We start from the raw sequence: 15,293 nt of genomic DNA on the forward strand, positions 1-15,293 counted from the left end.
CGCACATAAATGTTTAAAACATTTAAACAGCGCAAACATTTTTTTTTAGGGCTAAGGGTAATATGTGTGCCATTAGAATGAATGATTTTTTAGGGGAACAGTGACTTTTAATGCAAGCTCGCCAGTGTAAAGCTGCCGGAGATGCGCCGCCCTGGCCGCGAGCTTTTTCAGTTGCTGAATTGCGCGACAGCGTACGATTTCGGATCGCGAATAGGAATGCGCGAGCGAGCGTCTGATTCTGCTTGATGAATTAGGGCCATGCTCTTGGGTGCTCCTTCTGCGCATGCCCAAGCATCTAGTGAGAAATAAAATTTGTCAATCTAACACATGTGCAGTGAAATCCCCAAATTTTAAAGTAATAAAAATAGTAGCAAAAAATCAAATACAAAAAAGTCACAAAAGTACAAAAAAAGGGAAATGAAACATTAAAATAGAACAAAATTGTTACATATTATAGGATCCCTATATATCATTTTTCCCTATATCCCTATATATCATTTTTCCAATTACTGTGAACATCCCTAATTACAAGAGACTGTTAGGGCGCCTAGAGTAGGTAGCAAAGTGGGACTTTAACGACAGTTATTTTTCATCAAAATTTAAATATTTTATTACAATCTGCTTCTCTAAAACATATCAATAAAAGTTTTCTTTCCCTTACAAACAGTGATACCAAGATCACATGTTGCATGTGCTGAAATTGTCCTTATCCAACAAGTTTTGTAGACAATGTCCACTTCTTCAGGGAAATGGCTCAATATAGCACCATCAGCACTATAACATAGCACAAAAACTATGATGCAGTTGCATGTATCAGTATTATTCCCTTGGGGGATTTCATAGGTCGTACAACTGATCCCAGGACTTAACGCCCGAAATACCAACTAGCTGATAAGCCAAGCATAGACCCTTTGTCCCCCACCATTGGAACGCCATAGGGTTTCATATGTTTAGGAGTGAACAGGGAAGCTATTTTTTTTCATCCAATGTCACCCAATCTCGCGTCTGTGTCAGGTGACATAGGATGAAGAACCCGAAAGAAAGACGCTGGCTCCGGGACTGATGGCAGGACAACGCGGGACCAGATGCAGAACACCCCTAGATGGATCGGACTGCCCTGCGGTATTGAAGGTAAGTGTATTTTTTTTAGGCAGTTCTTAGTTTAGTTCCTCTTTAGGGGCGGGAAAGTCCTATGGTCCTCACCTTAATAAAAAAAACTTGCTAAATGTGGAACCAAAGAAGAACTAAGTTGTTTATTGAATAGGGCTGAAAACCCATCTGGCCTATGCTTAATTCCAATTTTAATTTATTTAATAGCAGTCATTATTTCAAGAGGGTGATATTGGAATCTAGCAAAGTGACAAAGGGAAGATGGGAGGTGCAAATTACTGAAGAAGCTTGTCACAGGGGACAAGTCCAGGTCCCCTGTGCCTCCTTCCTGCTCACCTTCCTTGCAACCCCCTGCTGCCAGCATCATTTCTCCCTCTGGATCCAACACTTCCTGCTCCAAGTCAGGTGATTCTCTGTCAGCTGGTCCCTTGCCTCAGAGAACGAGTTTTCCGCAGACACGCTCCCTCTGCTGGCCAACATCTAAATAACATCTGAGACCATCCCATCAACAGCACTCCCTCTGCTGGTGGGATTGATGTCTGCGGCTCACTTGATCCAGGCCCATCTCCCCTTCTTAAGGAAGTGACTTGGCAACAGGAAGTTGCCTGAACAAGGAGTTCCCTTGTCTCTGCTTCCAGGTTACTGTTGTTTATCTCTATTGTTCTTGATTCTCCCTGTACTGACTTTGGCTCATTCCTGAGTACTCCTGCTTTCTGCCCGTCTTGACCATCCAGGTTTGCTGGTGGTCCTGACCTTTTGGCTCGTCTGACTACCCTCCTGGATTTCCTTTTTGTACTACGCTTCAGTCCCTGATTGTTGGCAGTCACCTGCCTTGGCAAGCACGGGGGCCCCAACCTTGCAGTAGCTTGCCGCACAACATCCTCACTTCTAGAGGCTCTGGAGAAGACCAAGCACGTCTCCACCGACAGGGACAAGAGCTGTGACAAAGCTAAATTTTTATTATTATAATTATTAATAATAATTAACTAAAACCCTGAGTACTGAACCACAGCATATGGGTCAGAGGAAACAGTTTTCAACCAAGCCAGGAAATCAGAGCCAAATTTTCATATACGGAACACTTAGAAAATGTAATCCCAAGAGATGGAGTCAAAGGCTTTCTCCATAACTAGGGAGAGGAAAAACAATTCCTGTTTGTGGAAGTGAGCTGAATAAATATAAAAGACATGTATAACTACATTGTATCAGGGGTTTTAAATTGTACTGTTTTTTTTGCCTTCCTCTGGATAAACTATGTCTACTGGGTTTTATCTGGCTTATATTAATTTCCCTGGTGTTTGAACTTGCTGAACATATGTCTTTTTTCAATCTAACGATGTTGTAAAAAATAATAATAAACAGTATTTATATAGTGCCAATATATAAGCAGTGCTGTACATTAAATAACAGTTGCAAATGACAGACAAATACATACGACAAGAAGAAGTAGCACACAATAGGAGGAGGATTTGGGATGGTGACTGAGTAGTGAGGGTTTTAAGAGACAGAAGAAGATGGGTAGGCAAGTTTGAAAATATGGGTTTTAAGTGCTCTTTTAACTGTGCAGAAAGTAGGAGAAAGTTGAAAAGGATGAGGAAGACCATTTTAGTCAGGACAGCCCTAGAAAGGTTTTAAAGCCGTGCATGACACATAGTTATAAGTGGTTATAATTAAGTAATTAGAGGTGCAAAGAGAGCTGCTAGGGTGTATTTTTCTATCAGGATAAGAAGGTAGGCAGCACAAGAGCTGTGGAGGGATTTGAAAGGCAAAGCACAGGAACTTGAATTTGATTCTAAGGTGAAATGTGCCTTAATCCCTTTCTGATAGAAGTGCTTTTTAGACCTATGGAGGGTGCATTCAGCATAATTAGACTAGCATTAATCTAGTGCTAACCATAATTTTTCCATGCTTCTAAGGTTCTGCTGTGTAAGTTTAGATTTAAAGGCCTGCCTGTCTTGCCAAATACCTACTTCCAACCAGTAATCAAAGATTTGCATTCTTTTTTTAAGTTTGGTGGAAACCTGAATAATGCATTCTAAGGTTACCACCTCATAGGCTGCCCACACCATGAAGGAGGACTGTACTTATTGGGAGTTTAGATGGAAAAAGATGAAAGACATACATGAGATCTTGATGGACAAACACATGATCTATTCTGAAGTGAAGGTTATGGTGGTGAGAGTATTGCTTAAATCCTTTGATAAAGAATGTAACTCTCTCCACGCATCAATGAGTTGTAGAAAATCTAGAAGGCAGAAAATAGGTAAGTGTAGTAATATCAGCATCCTATAACAACAGGTAGCGTCCCTCTGGGTCTGAAATTTGTTTAGTGCAATGGAATTGTAGGGAATTGGCAAGTGCTATACATCCCTTTGCTTAGTCTGCCAATTAGCCATAAAAACTTTGGAAAAAGATTAGCCAAAATATGTGGGGAAAGACCGCTCTTTAAAGTGGTTTTCCCTCAAACAGGCTATGTCAACTAAACTCGATCTGAAGAAGCTAAACACTTAGACCCTCTTGACTAGTGTTGGTCCAATATCTCACTATTCGACAACTATTCGATCAAATAGTGAGAGATTCTCCGGGTGATCAAATGCAGAATTCGAACACCATTGAAGACAATGGTGCAAGAATTCGTGTTTTTTTGGGGACAACACAGAGCACTACAGGTGATGAATGGGGACAAGTCCCCATTCATGAACTGTAGTGCCCGGACATTGTAGTCGCTGCTGCAGCGCTGTATATAAGAACAACCGAATTCGAACACCAACACTACTCTTGACCCCAAGTGCATGAAGAAAATTAAACTACAGATCGAATAGATCACAAAATCAAAACAGTAGCAAACATTGCAAACATTGTAACATTGGAGTGAATGGAGATATTCCATATTCCTTCAGAGATACAGCAGCCGGATTTACAAGACCATGTTTAAGGACCCCTTTAGTAGAGAGGGTGTGAAGATTCATGAATTATTTTTCACAGAAGAGGGATCACAGGCCACGAAAAGACTGACAATGAGCCTGACGAAAGTCCCACAACTGAAGTGTAATGATGAGAAGAGAGGAGATGACCACATCAGCGAGGTGACACAAGCAGGAAACTTTGTTGTTATATACGTTGAAGGGGTAGAGAGGTCTTCCTAGGGGACTCATCTGGATTAGATCGCTGTAAAAGTTTCAGGGAAGCTGGAGAGCAGCCAGACAAGTCAGGAGAAACAGCTGGAGGTAATGGAAAACTCAATGAACATATCTATCCTTAGTCAGAACGGAGCTGGCTCTGGTTTTATTGCAAGATAAAACCTGCATTATCTTTCTATTTATTTTGAAGTGTTTACTGTCTCTGAAAGTTCTCATTTATCTAAGTCATTGTATATTTAGTAGTCTTGCTTAAGTAGTATTCTGATGCATCACTTTTACATTGTAAGGCAATAACTTGCTGGTGGGTTTATTAGACACCAAAATGTTATATTTCCCAAAGTTGATAGAGCAATTTGTGCTATATTATTTATGTTATCTATATAAAAGGTGTGCAATAATATTTTCAATAAAACAAAATCTGTATTTCCAAAATCAGTTTATTGCAATCAGTTCAGAAATAGCATATGCAATGATCATGAGAAAATAAATAGCAATGTTGAATCAGTTCTAATATTACCCATATAAATAACATTTTCTGCATATTTTGACTGCTACAGACACCAATAGCTTTGCAGTCCTAATATTGAAATAGGTCACAGGCACGCTGGAATTTAAGCACAAAATGGTGGGTTATAAATTCTGCCCATCTCCAGGGAATACTTAGAATTCCATCTAGAAGAGCTTTAAACTTTTGATATAGCTAAAATTAAGTTACAGAAGTGCCAAAAATAATGTAAAGTCATTTGAATTACAAAAGCAACATTAGATTTTTTTGTACGATTCCTGAATTATTAAGTTACCATTTTTGAAATGAATATAAACATGTTATTTAATTTATGCATAACATACCACCACAAAACACAAAAATAAAAATATTAGCAGGGCCCTGTTAGAAAAAAAAAATATTGTTAAAATGTGTCCTACTGGTTATAGTTAAGAATGAGCATAGAAATTTTGATCACTTCAATTTAAACTTGAAATTTTGATTTTCTGCTCAAATTTTAGGTTAATTGCAAAGACCATGATCATAGTATTATCAGGAGCATATCTTTTGCCCACATACTTTGAGCTTGAAAATGTGTCTACCTTTCCTATCTCTAAAAATTGAGTGATTTGCCAAACCTGTAAAAATTGTGAGCTGAAAGGAACTATAAAGGGTTTGGTGCTCATAAATTCACATTGTGCTTGCTTAACTATTCAAAGAACATGATTTTTTTTAGCAGAGCCCTGCTAATAATTTGAATTATTTTCTGCTTTTGTTTTTCATTCTTTCACTGAAAAAAAATGTAAATTTCATAGATAATATACCAGACTTTTAAAGTCTGGATTGGATTGTTTGAGTTCCATTTAGTTTTGTTTTATTATCACATTTCATAAACCTTCAACTGCAACAAGCACACCAAAAAGATTACATGTGTAATTGCGTTTATAAAGATTGAGATACAGCTGGAATTTGCTATCCGAGTTGTGGAATGTTGTTGTCGCAGTTAATTGTCATAAGGTTTATTTTGCTCCATTTGTGGTAAAATGCAGTACATACTGCTGTTACAATTCATAGGCAAGTGTGTTTATCCTTCCACAGTCCAAAATTATGGTGTCCTGAAGCCTGCTGACCCGTCTTGGTTCAAAGAAGTGGAACGCTGTTTTAGACCACTGCTGGTAGAATCCTTACAGTGCTGTTTGGATTTCTGTCTGGAACATGCTGCCAAACATTGCCTACGGATGGTATGACAATTTGAATTAATATATTTGAAACAAACTAAAATTTTGAACATAAAACATTTTGACAATCTGTTTTGACCTACATATTACATTATACATTATATAATTATAAAATTTGTGTGCTATAACTCTTAAATCGGAAGTGTAATCTTTTTTTGTTTGTATTCTTTCATCCACTTGCATCTATTTATTTAATAAAACCTTTTTGTTCCCATTACATACCCTTAAGCACAGTGACATCATCACTGATTGTGCTTCTTTGCAATGCAGGAAGATTAGGGTTGGTGAAAGGGGCAAACAGGGTGCAGTACATAGCATTCTGAAAATAAAGGTGTGTTTTAAATTGTGATAATTAAGCTGATAACATCTACATGCTGAGTTAGCAATATTAAAAATAATGAAATCCAGTGACTGAAATCCAAGGGGGAAAGGGTTAGATTATGATAAATGTCTTCCAAAAAGAATATCAGATATCGACTTGCTGCAAATTTTTATGCACACTGTTGAATGTTCTTGCATTGTAAAGTGAAATACAAGTAAGCAATTTCAGTACAGGAGAGAAGCTTGTTCAATCATTAAAGTAAGAGGCTGGAGTATAGGCTTTAGCAATAGACTCAGTGTTGTATTGTTAGTTAAAGTGATATGAGCTGGATGTCAGAATAGTATTTGGTTTACTACCTTATAAATAATTTGAATTGTCCTTGAGTAACTTAAGTTGTTTTTAATTCAACAGCCTTTCCTCTTACTTTATAGAGAAAACATGCACAGTTTTAGTTATAGTTGTATTGCTACTATTTAAAACAGACACATTTCTAAACAACAGACTTTCAAGAAACTGCAGCACTTTAACAAATTTAGAGTGAGTAGTCTGGCCACAAGTATTCCTCATGGATTCAGTCACAATATGGCGACCAATTGACATTCATTGAATTCACTGGGTGTCTGCAATGGTAACCTACATAATTCTCAACTACTTTGTTTCCTTTAAGCTTTATTTTTTCTTAAAGTTTAATACAAAAATGTAAAAGGTAGCAAGTGGGAATTTGCTTTTGAATTGTGACCTTAAGCTCCAGATGCAATTACAGGTTTCATAAACATTTCACAAACAGAAAGCTGCAATATAGCTGTGCTCCAGGAAACTCATTTTCACTAAGATAGTATACCTATGATGCCTAACATATATTATCCTACATGGTACCATAGTTCGTATACTGATTCTAAATCAGGAAGGGTTTCTTTTGGTATTCACAAATATATAACACACAGTTTAAGCACAATGCCCTGACATAGCAGGTAGGTTTCTTTTTTTTTAATTTAAATTTGTGGTAGGAAATACACCATTGCTAATTCTTACTTATCTAACCAAGATCCTATCCAATATGGTTGATGGGTACTTTGTGATCTTATGCAATTCCAAGAAAGCCTGCTACTAATAGGTGGGTGACTTTAATTTTGATTCCCATTACATTTGATCCCATCATTGATTCCTCTATTATTAATAATAAACAGGATTTATATAGCACTAACATATTATGCAGCGCTGTACATTAAATAGGGTTTGCAAATGAAAAACAGATAAAGAAAGTGACACAGGAGGTGGAGGGGACTCTACCCCTAAGATCTTACAATCTAGGAGGTGGGGGGAGTATCATACAATAGGAGGGGGGATATGGCATAGTGGGAAGTAATGAGGATTTTAGGAGACAGAAGACGGGTAAGCAAGTTTCAAAAGATGAGTTTTAAGTGCTCTTTTAAAGAAGCAAAAAGTAGGATCATGCCAAATAGGATGAGGAAGACCATAACAGAGAGTCAGGGCAGCTCTAGGAAAGTCTTGCAGCCATGATGTGATGAGGTTATGAGTGAGAAGAGAGTGGATGAGAGTGTTATAAGTGGAGACAGAAAGGTAGGTGGGACAAGAACTGTTAAGGAATCTGGAAGGCAAAGCCCAGGAGCTTGAATTTGATTCTAAGGTGAAATAGAAGCCAATGAAGAGAACTACAAAGAGACACAGCAGAAGAGGAGTGGTGGGAAGGGTGGATAAGTCTGGCTGCAGCCTTCATAACAGATTGTAGAGGAGACAGTGGGGTTAGTGGAATAAAAGAGAGGAGGATATTACAGTAGTCCAGACGAGAAATGATAAGAGAGTTTACAAGGAGTTAGGTGGTCCCTGGGGACTTTGGAGATGTTGTGCAGGTGAAAGTGACAGGACATGAAAATGGTCTGAATATGGGGGGTAACAGAAAGGGCAGAATCAAAAGTGATGCCAAGACAACATGACTGAGGGGAGGGATGAATAACAGTGTTTAACAATTAGAAAAATGTTGGGAGGAGATCTGGAATTTGAGAGGGGGAAGACGATGAGGTCTGTTTTTTCCAGGTTGAGTTTCAGAAATTTGTCAGCCATCCATGATGAGATGACTGTCAGACAGCAAAAATTCTTCTCCAGGACTGGACGAGACAAGTCAGAGGTGGACAGATAGATTTCAGTGCGATCAGCAGACAGATGGTACTGTAAACCAAAGGAGGATATGAGACTACAGAGTGAGGAGGTGTACTGAGAAAAGAGAACTGGTCCAAGGACCGACCCTTGGGGAATACCAACAGGAAGGAGAGGAGGAATTACCATTGAAAGAAACTTGAAAGGAGCGGTCAGACAGGTAGGAAGCAAACCAAGAGAAAGCAGTGTCACTGATGCCAATGGAGTTCATGATTTTAAATAAAAGGAGGTGGCCAACGGTGTCAAAAGTAGAGAAAAGATATGGGAGAAGGAGCAGGGAAAGTTGCCTTGAGACTTATCTCTGATGAAGTCATTGGCCACTTTAGTTATTAAGGGCTGTTTCGGTGGAATAAGCAGCTCGAAAGCCAGACTGGGGTGTGTTAAGGAGAGAGTTTGTGTTCAGGTAATTGGCGTGTCTTTTATAGACAGGATGAGGGCACTCAAGAAGTTTAACTAGTAGAAAGGTAAAGGTTCAATAGTTGGGTTTATGTGGGAGCCAGGGTGGAGGAATGGGTCTTGTCAAGCGGACAGGTAGTAGATGGAGATAATGAGAGAAGAGAGGAGACTTCATCCAGAGTAAGAGGGCTGAGGGAGGTAATTGATGATTTACAGGTGGAAGGGGTGGATGTGGTTGGAGTAGCACAGTGAGCAGTGACATCATGTCTTATTTTGACAATTATATCTTTAAAGTGGGTGGCTATGTCTTGAGCAAAGGAAGTAACTGTGGGGGAAGCAGGTTAAGGCTTAGGAGGGAGTCAGTTGTTGAGGAGGCTGCATATGTTGGAAGCTTGAGAGAATATGACAGCAGAGAAATAATTTTGCTTGGCGACAGTGAGTGCAGTGTTAAGGTGTTGTAGTCTGGCTATCTAGTCCATTAAATAGACATTGAGGCCAGATTCCCTCCAGTTGCGCTTCGCTGCATGAACAGTATTTTGTAGATGTTTGGTGTGATTGTTGTGCCAGATTCGGGGGTTAGCAGGACGGGGGTAGCAGAAGGTGGCAGGGGCAACTTTATTCGGAGCTAAAGAAAGAGAGTGTTTGGACTGAGTGGCAGCTTTAGCAGTAAATGTTATTTTAGAGAGAGTTGGTGTGTAAGGCAGTTTGAGAATAGGTTGTGGTCAAGGTTATGGATAACTCTCTGCCATTAACCAGGTCTGGGATGTTGCAAAGGTGGGCAAGAATTTTATAGGTTGAAGGTTATTATTTAAAAAATGACTCCAACAGTTTTCTTTGGTCTTTTTTTTAATGTGATATCTTTTAATAAGGGGTCCATATTTTAGTGTTACTCAAACCAAGTAGAGATGTCACATTATACAGTAACTGTAGATCTATATCCCCGATAACTTAGATATTAGAATATACTCTAAACTCATAGCTAATATACTTAAATTCTTGATTCTGCTTGTCATTGGGGTTCAACTAAAACACCATGTATGCTGGGAATGGGTATGTGAGGTCGATGACATTGAATGTATGGAGTCCCAAATAGCATGGGAGTAGAATAGATCTACAGACCACACCTCCTGGGACATATGGAATTACAATAAGGCTTCCCCAGACATCCAACTATATTTAAGCTAAATTTGTTATTATGTATGGGATTTACTCTCACTCCCAATCTCGTTACAAAGTAAACTATGTATATTTCTTGGACATTTCAGATTTGTATTTTAAGGTATGATTAAGAACTGTGGATAATGGATTTTGTTTCTGTCACTCTAGATTCTTATGAGCTTCTATAGGATTATGATTGATCTTAAAGCTATAATACTTACCTATCAAAATTGAATCTGTTATTATAAATATTGTATAGGCTTATGGGACTGATGTTTAATTTTTATGTCAGATGGTTTGTTGGTGTAATGTATTGCTATGTGGCTGTATGAGTATTGCTGGGTTTACTTTAGCAAATTAAGTTCTAAGTGATTGGGAAATAAAGTCCTCCTGCCACAAGCGGCTACGGCAGGTGAACGTCAGGTACTCACAGGCAGACTAACAGTATTTTTTTGCATGTAGCTTGTCCTGTCTGTAAAGATGCAGCGCTGCACACACACAGCCTCACACAGGCAACAGACAAGCTCTCATGGACCCTGACTAAAGAAATTAGAGACCTGGGCTCAAGCAATAATGACCTGGAACACAAAATGGATGATGCCATAACAGTGCTGGATTCTCATGAACAGGACATATCCAGTCTACAATTTGAGCTTCAGTCAGCCTTATTGGGTTTGGGGGACTTGGAAAACTGGAACAGGAAGCAAAATATTAGATTTAGAGGACTACCTGAGTCCATAGTGGATCTAACAGTGTTTGTCACTGCTCTGCTTCAAAAAATGCTTCCACAAATTCCAGTTAAGAGGTTAGAATTTGACTGCATACACCATACAGCTGGCCCAAAGAAATAAAATGGGTCTCCAAGGAAAGTTATTGTTCGTCCTACTTACTAAAAACTGAAAGATAAAATGAAAGAAGCAGTGCTGCAAGCAACCTGGAATAAGAAGGATCTTTCCTTTCAATCTTACTAATAACAAATCCATAGTGACTTTGCTCCTCAAACTATCCAGAAAAGGAGGGCCCTTAAACCGTATCTAATGGCACTGCAACACTATGACAATAAATATCGATGGGGGTTCCCATTTAAGCTAATTTTCATGCATCTTGGCCAACAGTATTCAATTTCAATGGTTGAGGATGCTCAGAGTCTACTTGACTGTTCAAAGCTCCGTACCAATGCTGGCTCACCACATCCTTGTTTATCAAAAAGATTGCAGGGCTCTACTACTCTATCTCCACTTTGAGAGAGGAAAACACACGGAAAACGCCACCAAGCTGGGAAAACTCTGCTTTCAGGTCATCACTGATCCCCCTGGAAGGATGAAACGGATGCAGGGAACAGGATCAAGGGTGATCAGGCTAACTTTTGTCTAAAGACACCACAGTTCAAGTTTATTCTATTGGTTCATATTCACCACTTTGGTATTTGTTACCATTTCTTTACAAGAGGAGATTTTTGGTTTAGTGGATTATATTGGGTACAATATCACGTCTTTTTGACTGGATTGCTTAGACTGTGTTTCCTACCTAAGCCCTGATTGACTTTTCTTCATCCATATCACCGGGAAAATGTTCAAGTTGTTAACGTATAGAATATTTTACAGTCTTAGATAGCTGGTTGACTTGAGTTCCCGATAGCTTAACAAAGGCCTCATATTTTTGTTGGCAATAAGCTCTTAGATTTGCCAGGGCCCAGTGGTTCTCTTTTGGTACCCTTAGTAAGATCTGTTTCACATGGAGTACCAAGCTTAACAGTGAATATGACATGATGCTTTCTTAAGTCATGTTTTACTTTTTCTTCAATTAGATAATGTTACATCTAGAGTAATAGCCAAAGTTGAGTAGCACAAACCCGGGTATATACGACACCCACAACTCCTTGTCATGCTAAAAGGCAAAACTACACACTGCTGTTGCAATACTAATGCTGACAGTGAGGATAATTTTGTTCATATGTTCTGTCTCCCCTTTGGCAACCCTTGGTGTGGGTATGTCTCACCCTATATGTTTTTTCTCTCTTTTCCGGTCTACAATTCTTTTTGGCTTTTTCTAGCTATCGCACAACTTGCCAACTAGCCAACATTGGCAATACCATAAGGTTTGGAGATTGGGCTAGGTCCCAGTACACATTTGTTATGCATATTGTGCAGGGACTAAATTCTCTGCATAAAAATTTTCAATCATTTCGCATCAATTTACAAGAAACTAGATTTTCTACTATGTCCTGCCCAAAGTACTTTCATAAATGCTATCCCCAAGTGTTCAAATCAAATTTTCAAGAGAAAAAAAATGAGGGTTTTAGTGGCCTTTTATAGAGATACCCCTTTCTTTTAATACAGAGGAGATGGCTGACCCAACCAGCAGATTTAATTCTTCAGAGGTCAGATTTTTGACACGCAAGTGGCGGTTGTGTCCTATTATGCTTCCAACACATTCCAGGTGCGTTTTTTGCAACATTTTCTTTCTATGCTGTCTAAACACACTAGAGGTATTGTGATTCTAATTTGGTCATTAAAGAAAGAAAAAGAAAATATTAATCTTTCTCTATATAAAATTGGCAGCTCTTCCTCACACATATGTTGCAAATTCCTGCACATTTTTGTTTTTTGTTTTTATTGTGACTTAAATGACCTAAAGCAGTATAGACTGTTTCTGCCTGGGATTGAAAGAATGTCTAAAATTCATGATTCTCAACATTACAAATTATGGTGCATTGCCAAAAACCTGTTTAGTAATCCCATTAATGATTGGACTGTAGGGTAGTCTAATAGGGTAATGTGCCACTGGCATTTTACTGGATCTGATATGTTGCTATGCATATGGCAATTTTATACTATTTTTTGACCATGTGCAAACATGCTAGACACTAGCTCACCCAGTGCCTTATTACAGTTTTGAAGTTTTGTGATCCCTCTATTGTGTTAGACTGTCACAACCTGAATTTCAATACCTTTGCTAAAAACATTAACATTAAAATATTATCAAGCAATACCTAAAGCACATAAGAACCACATAAGCAATGATGGCTTACTACTAAAAAAAAATCCACCAATAAATTAAACAATTCAGTATCCATCTTTACTTACCTCTTCAAGATTTGGGTAATCCTCACTGATGTCATCAGGTGTATCTTGAATACAAATCTCTGCATCAACAGAACCCTAAACAAAACAATTGCTAGATTTATTACAGGTTCTTTTTAGTCTTTTTAGACAGAAACATTAATTTATGGAGCAACATGACACCTGTAAATGCCAACATAACCAGCTTACTATCTAAAAGAGGGATGTTCCTCAATGAAATGTTTGATTAGCTGTGTGTACCTAGCAGTATATTACAGGGACAAAGTAATCACTTTAACATTTCTAATATAAAAGAAAATATTAAAATGCAATTGCAGGCAGTGTTTGAGATAGATGTAAAAGGGAACATGTAACATGCTCATAGTGCTCTCACTATACTTGCTATATGTACTCCACTCATTTATCGAAGTTGCCTACAGTTGTAATTAAAACACCAACACTGAGGAGATGTGTCTGAATGGGAATGATCAAATGTACTTTAGTTAAATGTGAAGGTTTCTTTTGGGCAAACAAATTAAATGTACATAAAAGGTATTAACTAGCGACAGGCAAACACATTTACCAACTAGAGATGGGTGAATGTATTTTTATAAACTTGAAATGTATTAGGTAGACATGAGAAATACACTGGGCAGTGCACTAGAAAGCATTAATTCTGCATATATTTATGCAGCGTGTTTCACTTTCTATTGTTTGTTACAACCACCAGGCAAAATGAGCATATCAATTGTGTGCCATGGCACTTGGCTTTAAGCTGATGTTTACCATAACAACTATTCATAAGCCTCCTAACGGCTTTATAAGATAGACAAAGTGTATTTTAGGCTGTTAGTCCAATGTGGTGTGATGTTGATAACAAATCATGGAAAGTGCACATGCATTACATATAAAGGTACACACAAACTTGACACTTTCTAGTGGGCTTCTCACTACATTTGCCTATACCCATGCAAAACTTTCAAGTACATTACAGTATATTTGCCTTCCTCTAATACCTTCCAAGTAAATTTTATAATTTGTTTTTAATACACTTTTAGACCTTTTGCCCCTATTTATTCAATGCCTTGCACACACATTTTATTCAGCCAGCAAATGTTTTGTTTGGCTGGCAAAGAATTACATGTTTAGATGCAAGAGACAAGTACAAAAATAAAGCATATAATGTGAGCACATATTAGAAAAGACACTTTGCACATACAAATGTATTATGGACTTTTAAGGCACCTCTTATAAGATGTACATCCAAGTCACAACCTTTTGGCATCAAAACATACTTTATTAAAATCCTTAAAAAAACGTACAAGTATCAACAAACACTGAACATGCAAGTTGTACAATTCAGTTCCATTTATTTTTTTACTAGTTTCACGGAATATTCTTCCTCGGGAAATAAAATAGAACTAGTATGTCCAGATTTAAATCATATGCTTTTTGCCTTAAAAAAGATATCTTAACCAGGCACTGGGTGCACACTGGGTTCACCCTAATGAAATGTAAAGTATGGCAAGATAAATAGCACTGGGGTCCACAGACTGGCCATCCTCGGACGATGGATGACGAATGATTGTAATGAAAGTGAAGGGCTAGAGCGCCCAGTGGGGTGCCGCTCCTTCGTTCTCCTCCTCCCCTCTCCATAGAGCAGAATGGTGCTGTATGTACAGCACTCGTTCATACATCGAGCAGTCCTTAGTGGTTGAAAAGGATCGTGAAAGATCCTTTCCAACGACAATTATTGCACGTGTCTACCTAGCTTTAGTCATATGAATTTCCTAACTTCTAATTTTGAGTCCCTAAATTTATTAGGACATACATTTTTTTACATGAATAAACTTATTGAAAAGCAGGTTGTACCAGGAATGGTGAGGCGTAATGATTATTCCACTGGAGAGCCACCGAAGAGTTCTTTTTTTTTAGCAAGTCAAATACAAAAACATGGAATAGTGAATACATGTGTTGTGGTTTTACAGGTGGATTTGTGTAAACTGTTTAGTCTGTGCCCTTTTGAACATCTTGTGTCCTCCTTCCCACACTTGTTGGGGTGGGAGTGATCTGATAATGTTATGGCTGGTATGCTCCGATGGGTCATCAGGGTCAGCTGGTAATATACAAAATATATCCTCACACTAAAAATTGCAAGTTATTTTTCATATTTTATTGTAATAAGGAGGTATGGTCAAAATGGGCTAG

The 15,293-nt window shown here is 38.2% G+C and overlaps 1 protein-coding gene across 1 annotated transcript in view; it reads right to left on the minus strand.

The window, feature by feature from the left end:
- Nucleotides 1-4,681: 4,681 nt before the first annotated feature.
- Nucleotides 4,682-15,293, minus strand: part of SLC26A9 (solute carrier family 26 member 9) — a 170,390-nt gene continuing 159,778 nt past the window's right edge. The window contains exons 21-22 of the mRNA XM_072424482.1: nt 13,110-13,184; nt 4,682-5,966 (exon numbers count right to left, since the gene is read on the minus strand). Of these exons, the coding sequence (XP_072280583.1) occupies nt 5,919-5,966; nt 13,110-13,184 (123 nt within the window). The 3' untranslated portion in view covers nt 4,682-5,918. The remainder of the gene's footprint in view (nt 5,967-13,109; nt 13,185-15,293) is intronic.

This window comes from Pyxicephalus adspersus, chromosome 1 (genome assembly GCF_032062135.1).
Source record: "Pyxicephalus adspersus chromosome 1, UCB_Pads_2.0, whole genome shotgun sequence".
Classification (NCBI taxonomy): Eukaryota; Metazoa; Chordata; class Amphibia; order Anura; family Pyxicephalidae; genus Pyxicephalus; species Pyxicephalus adspersus.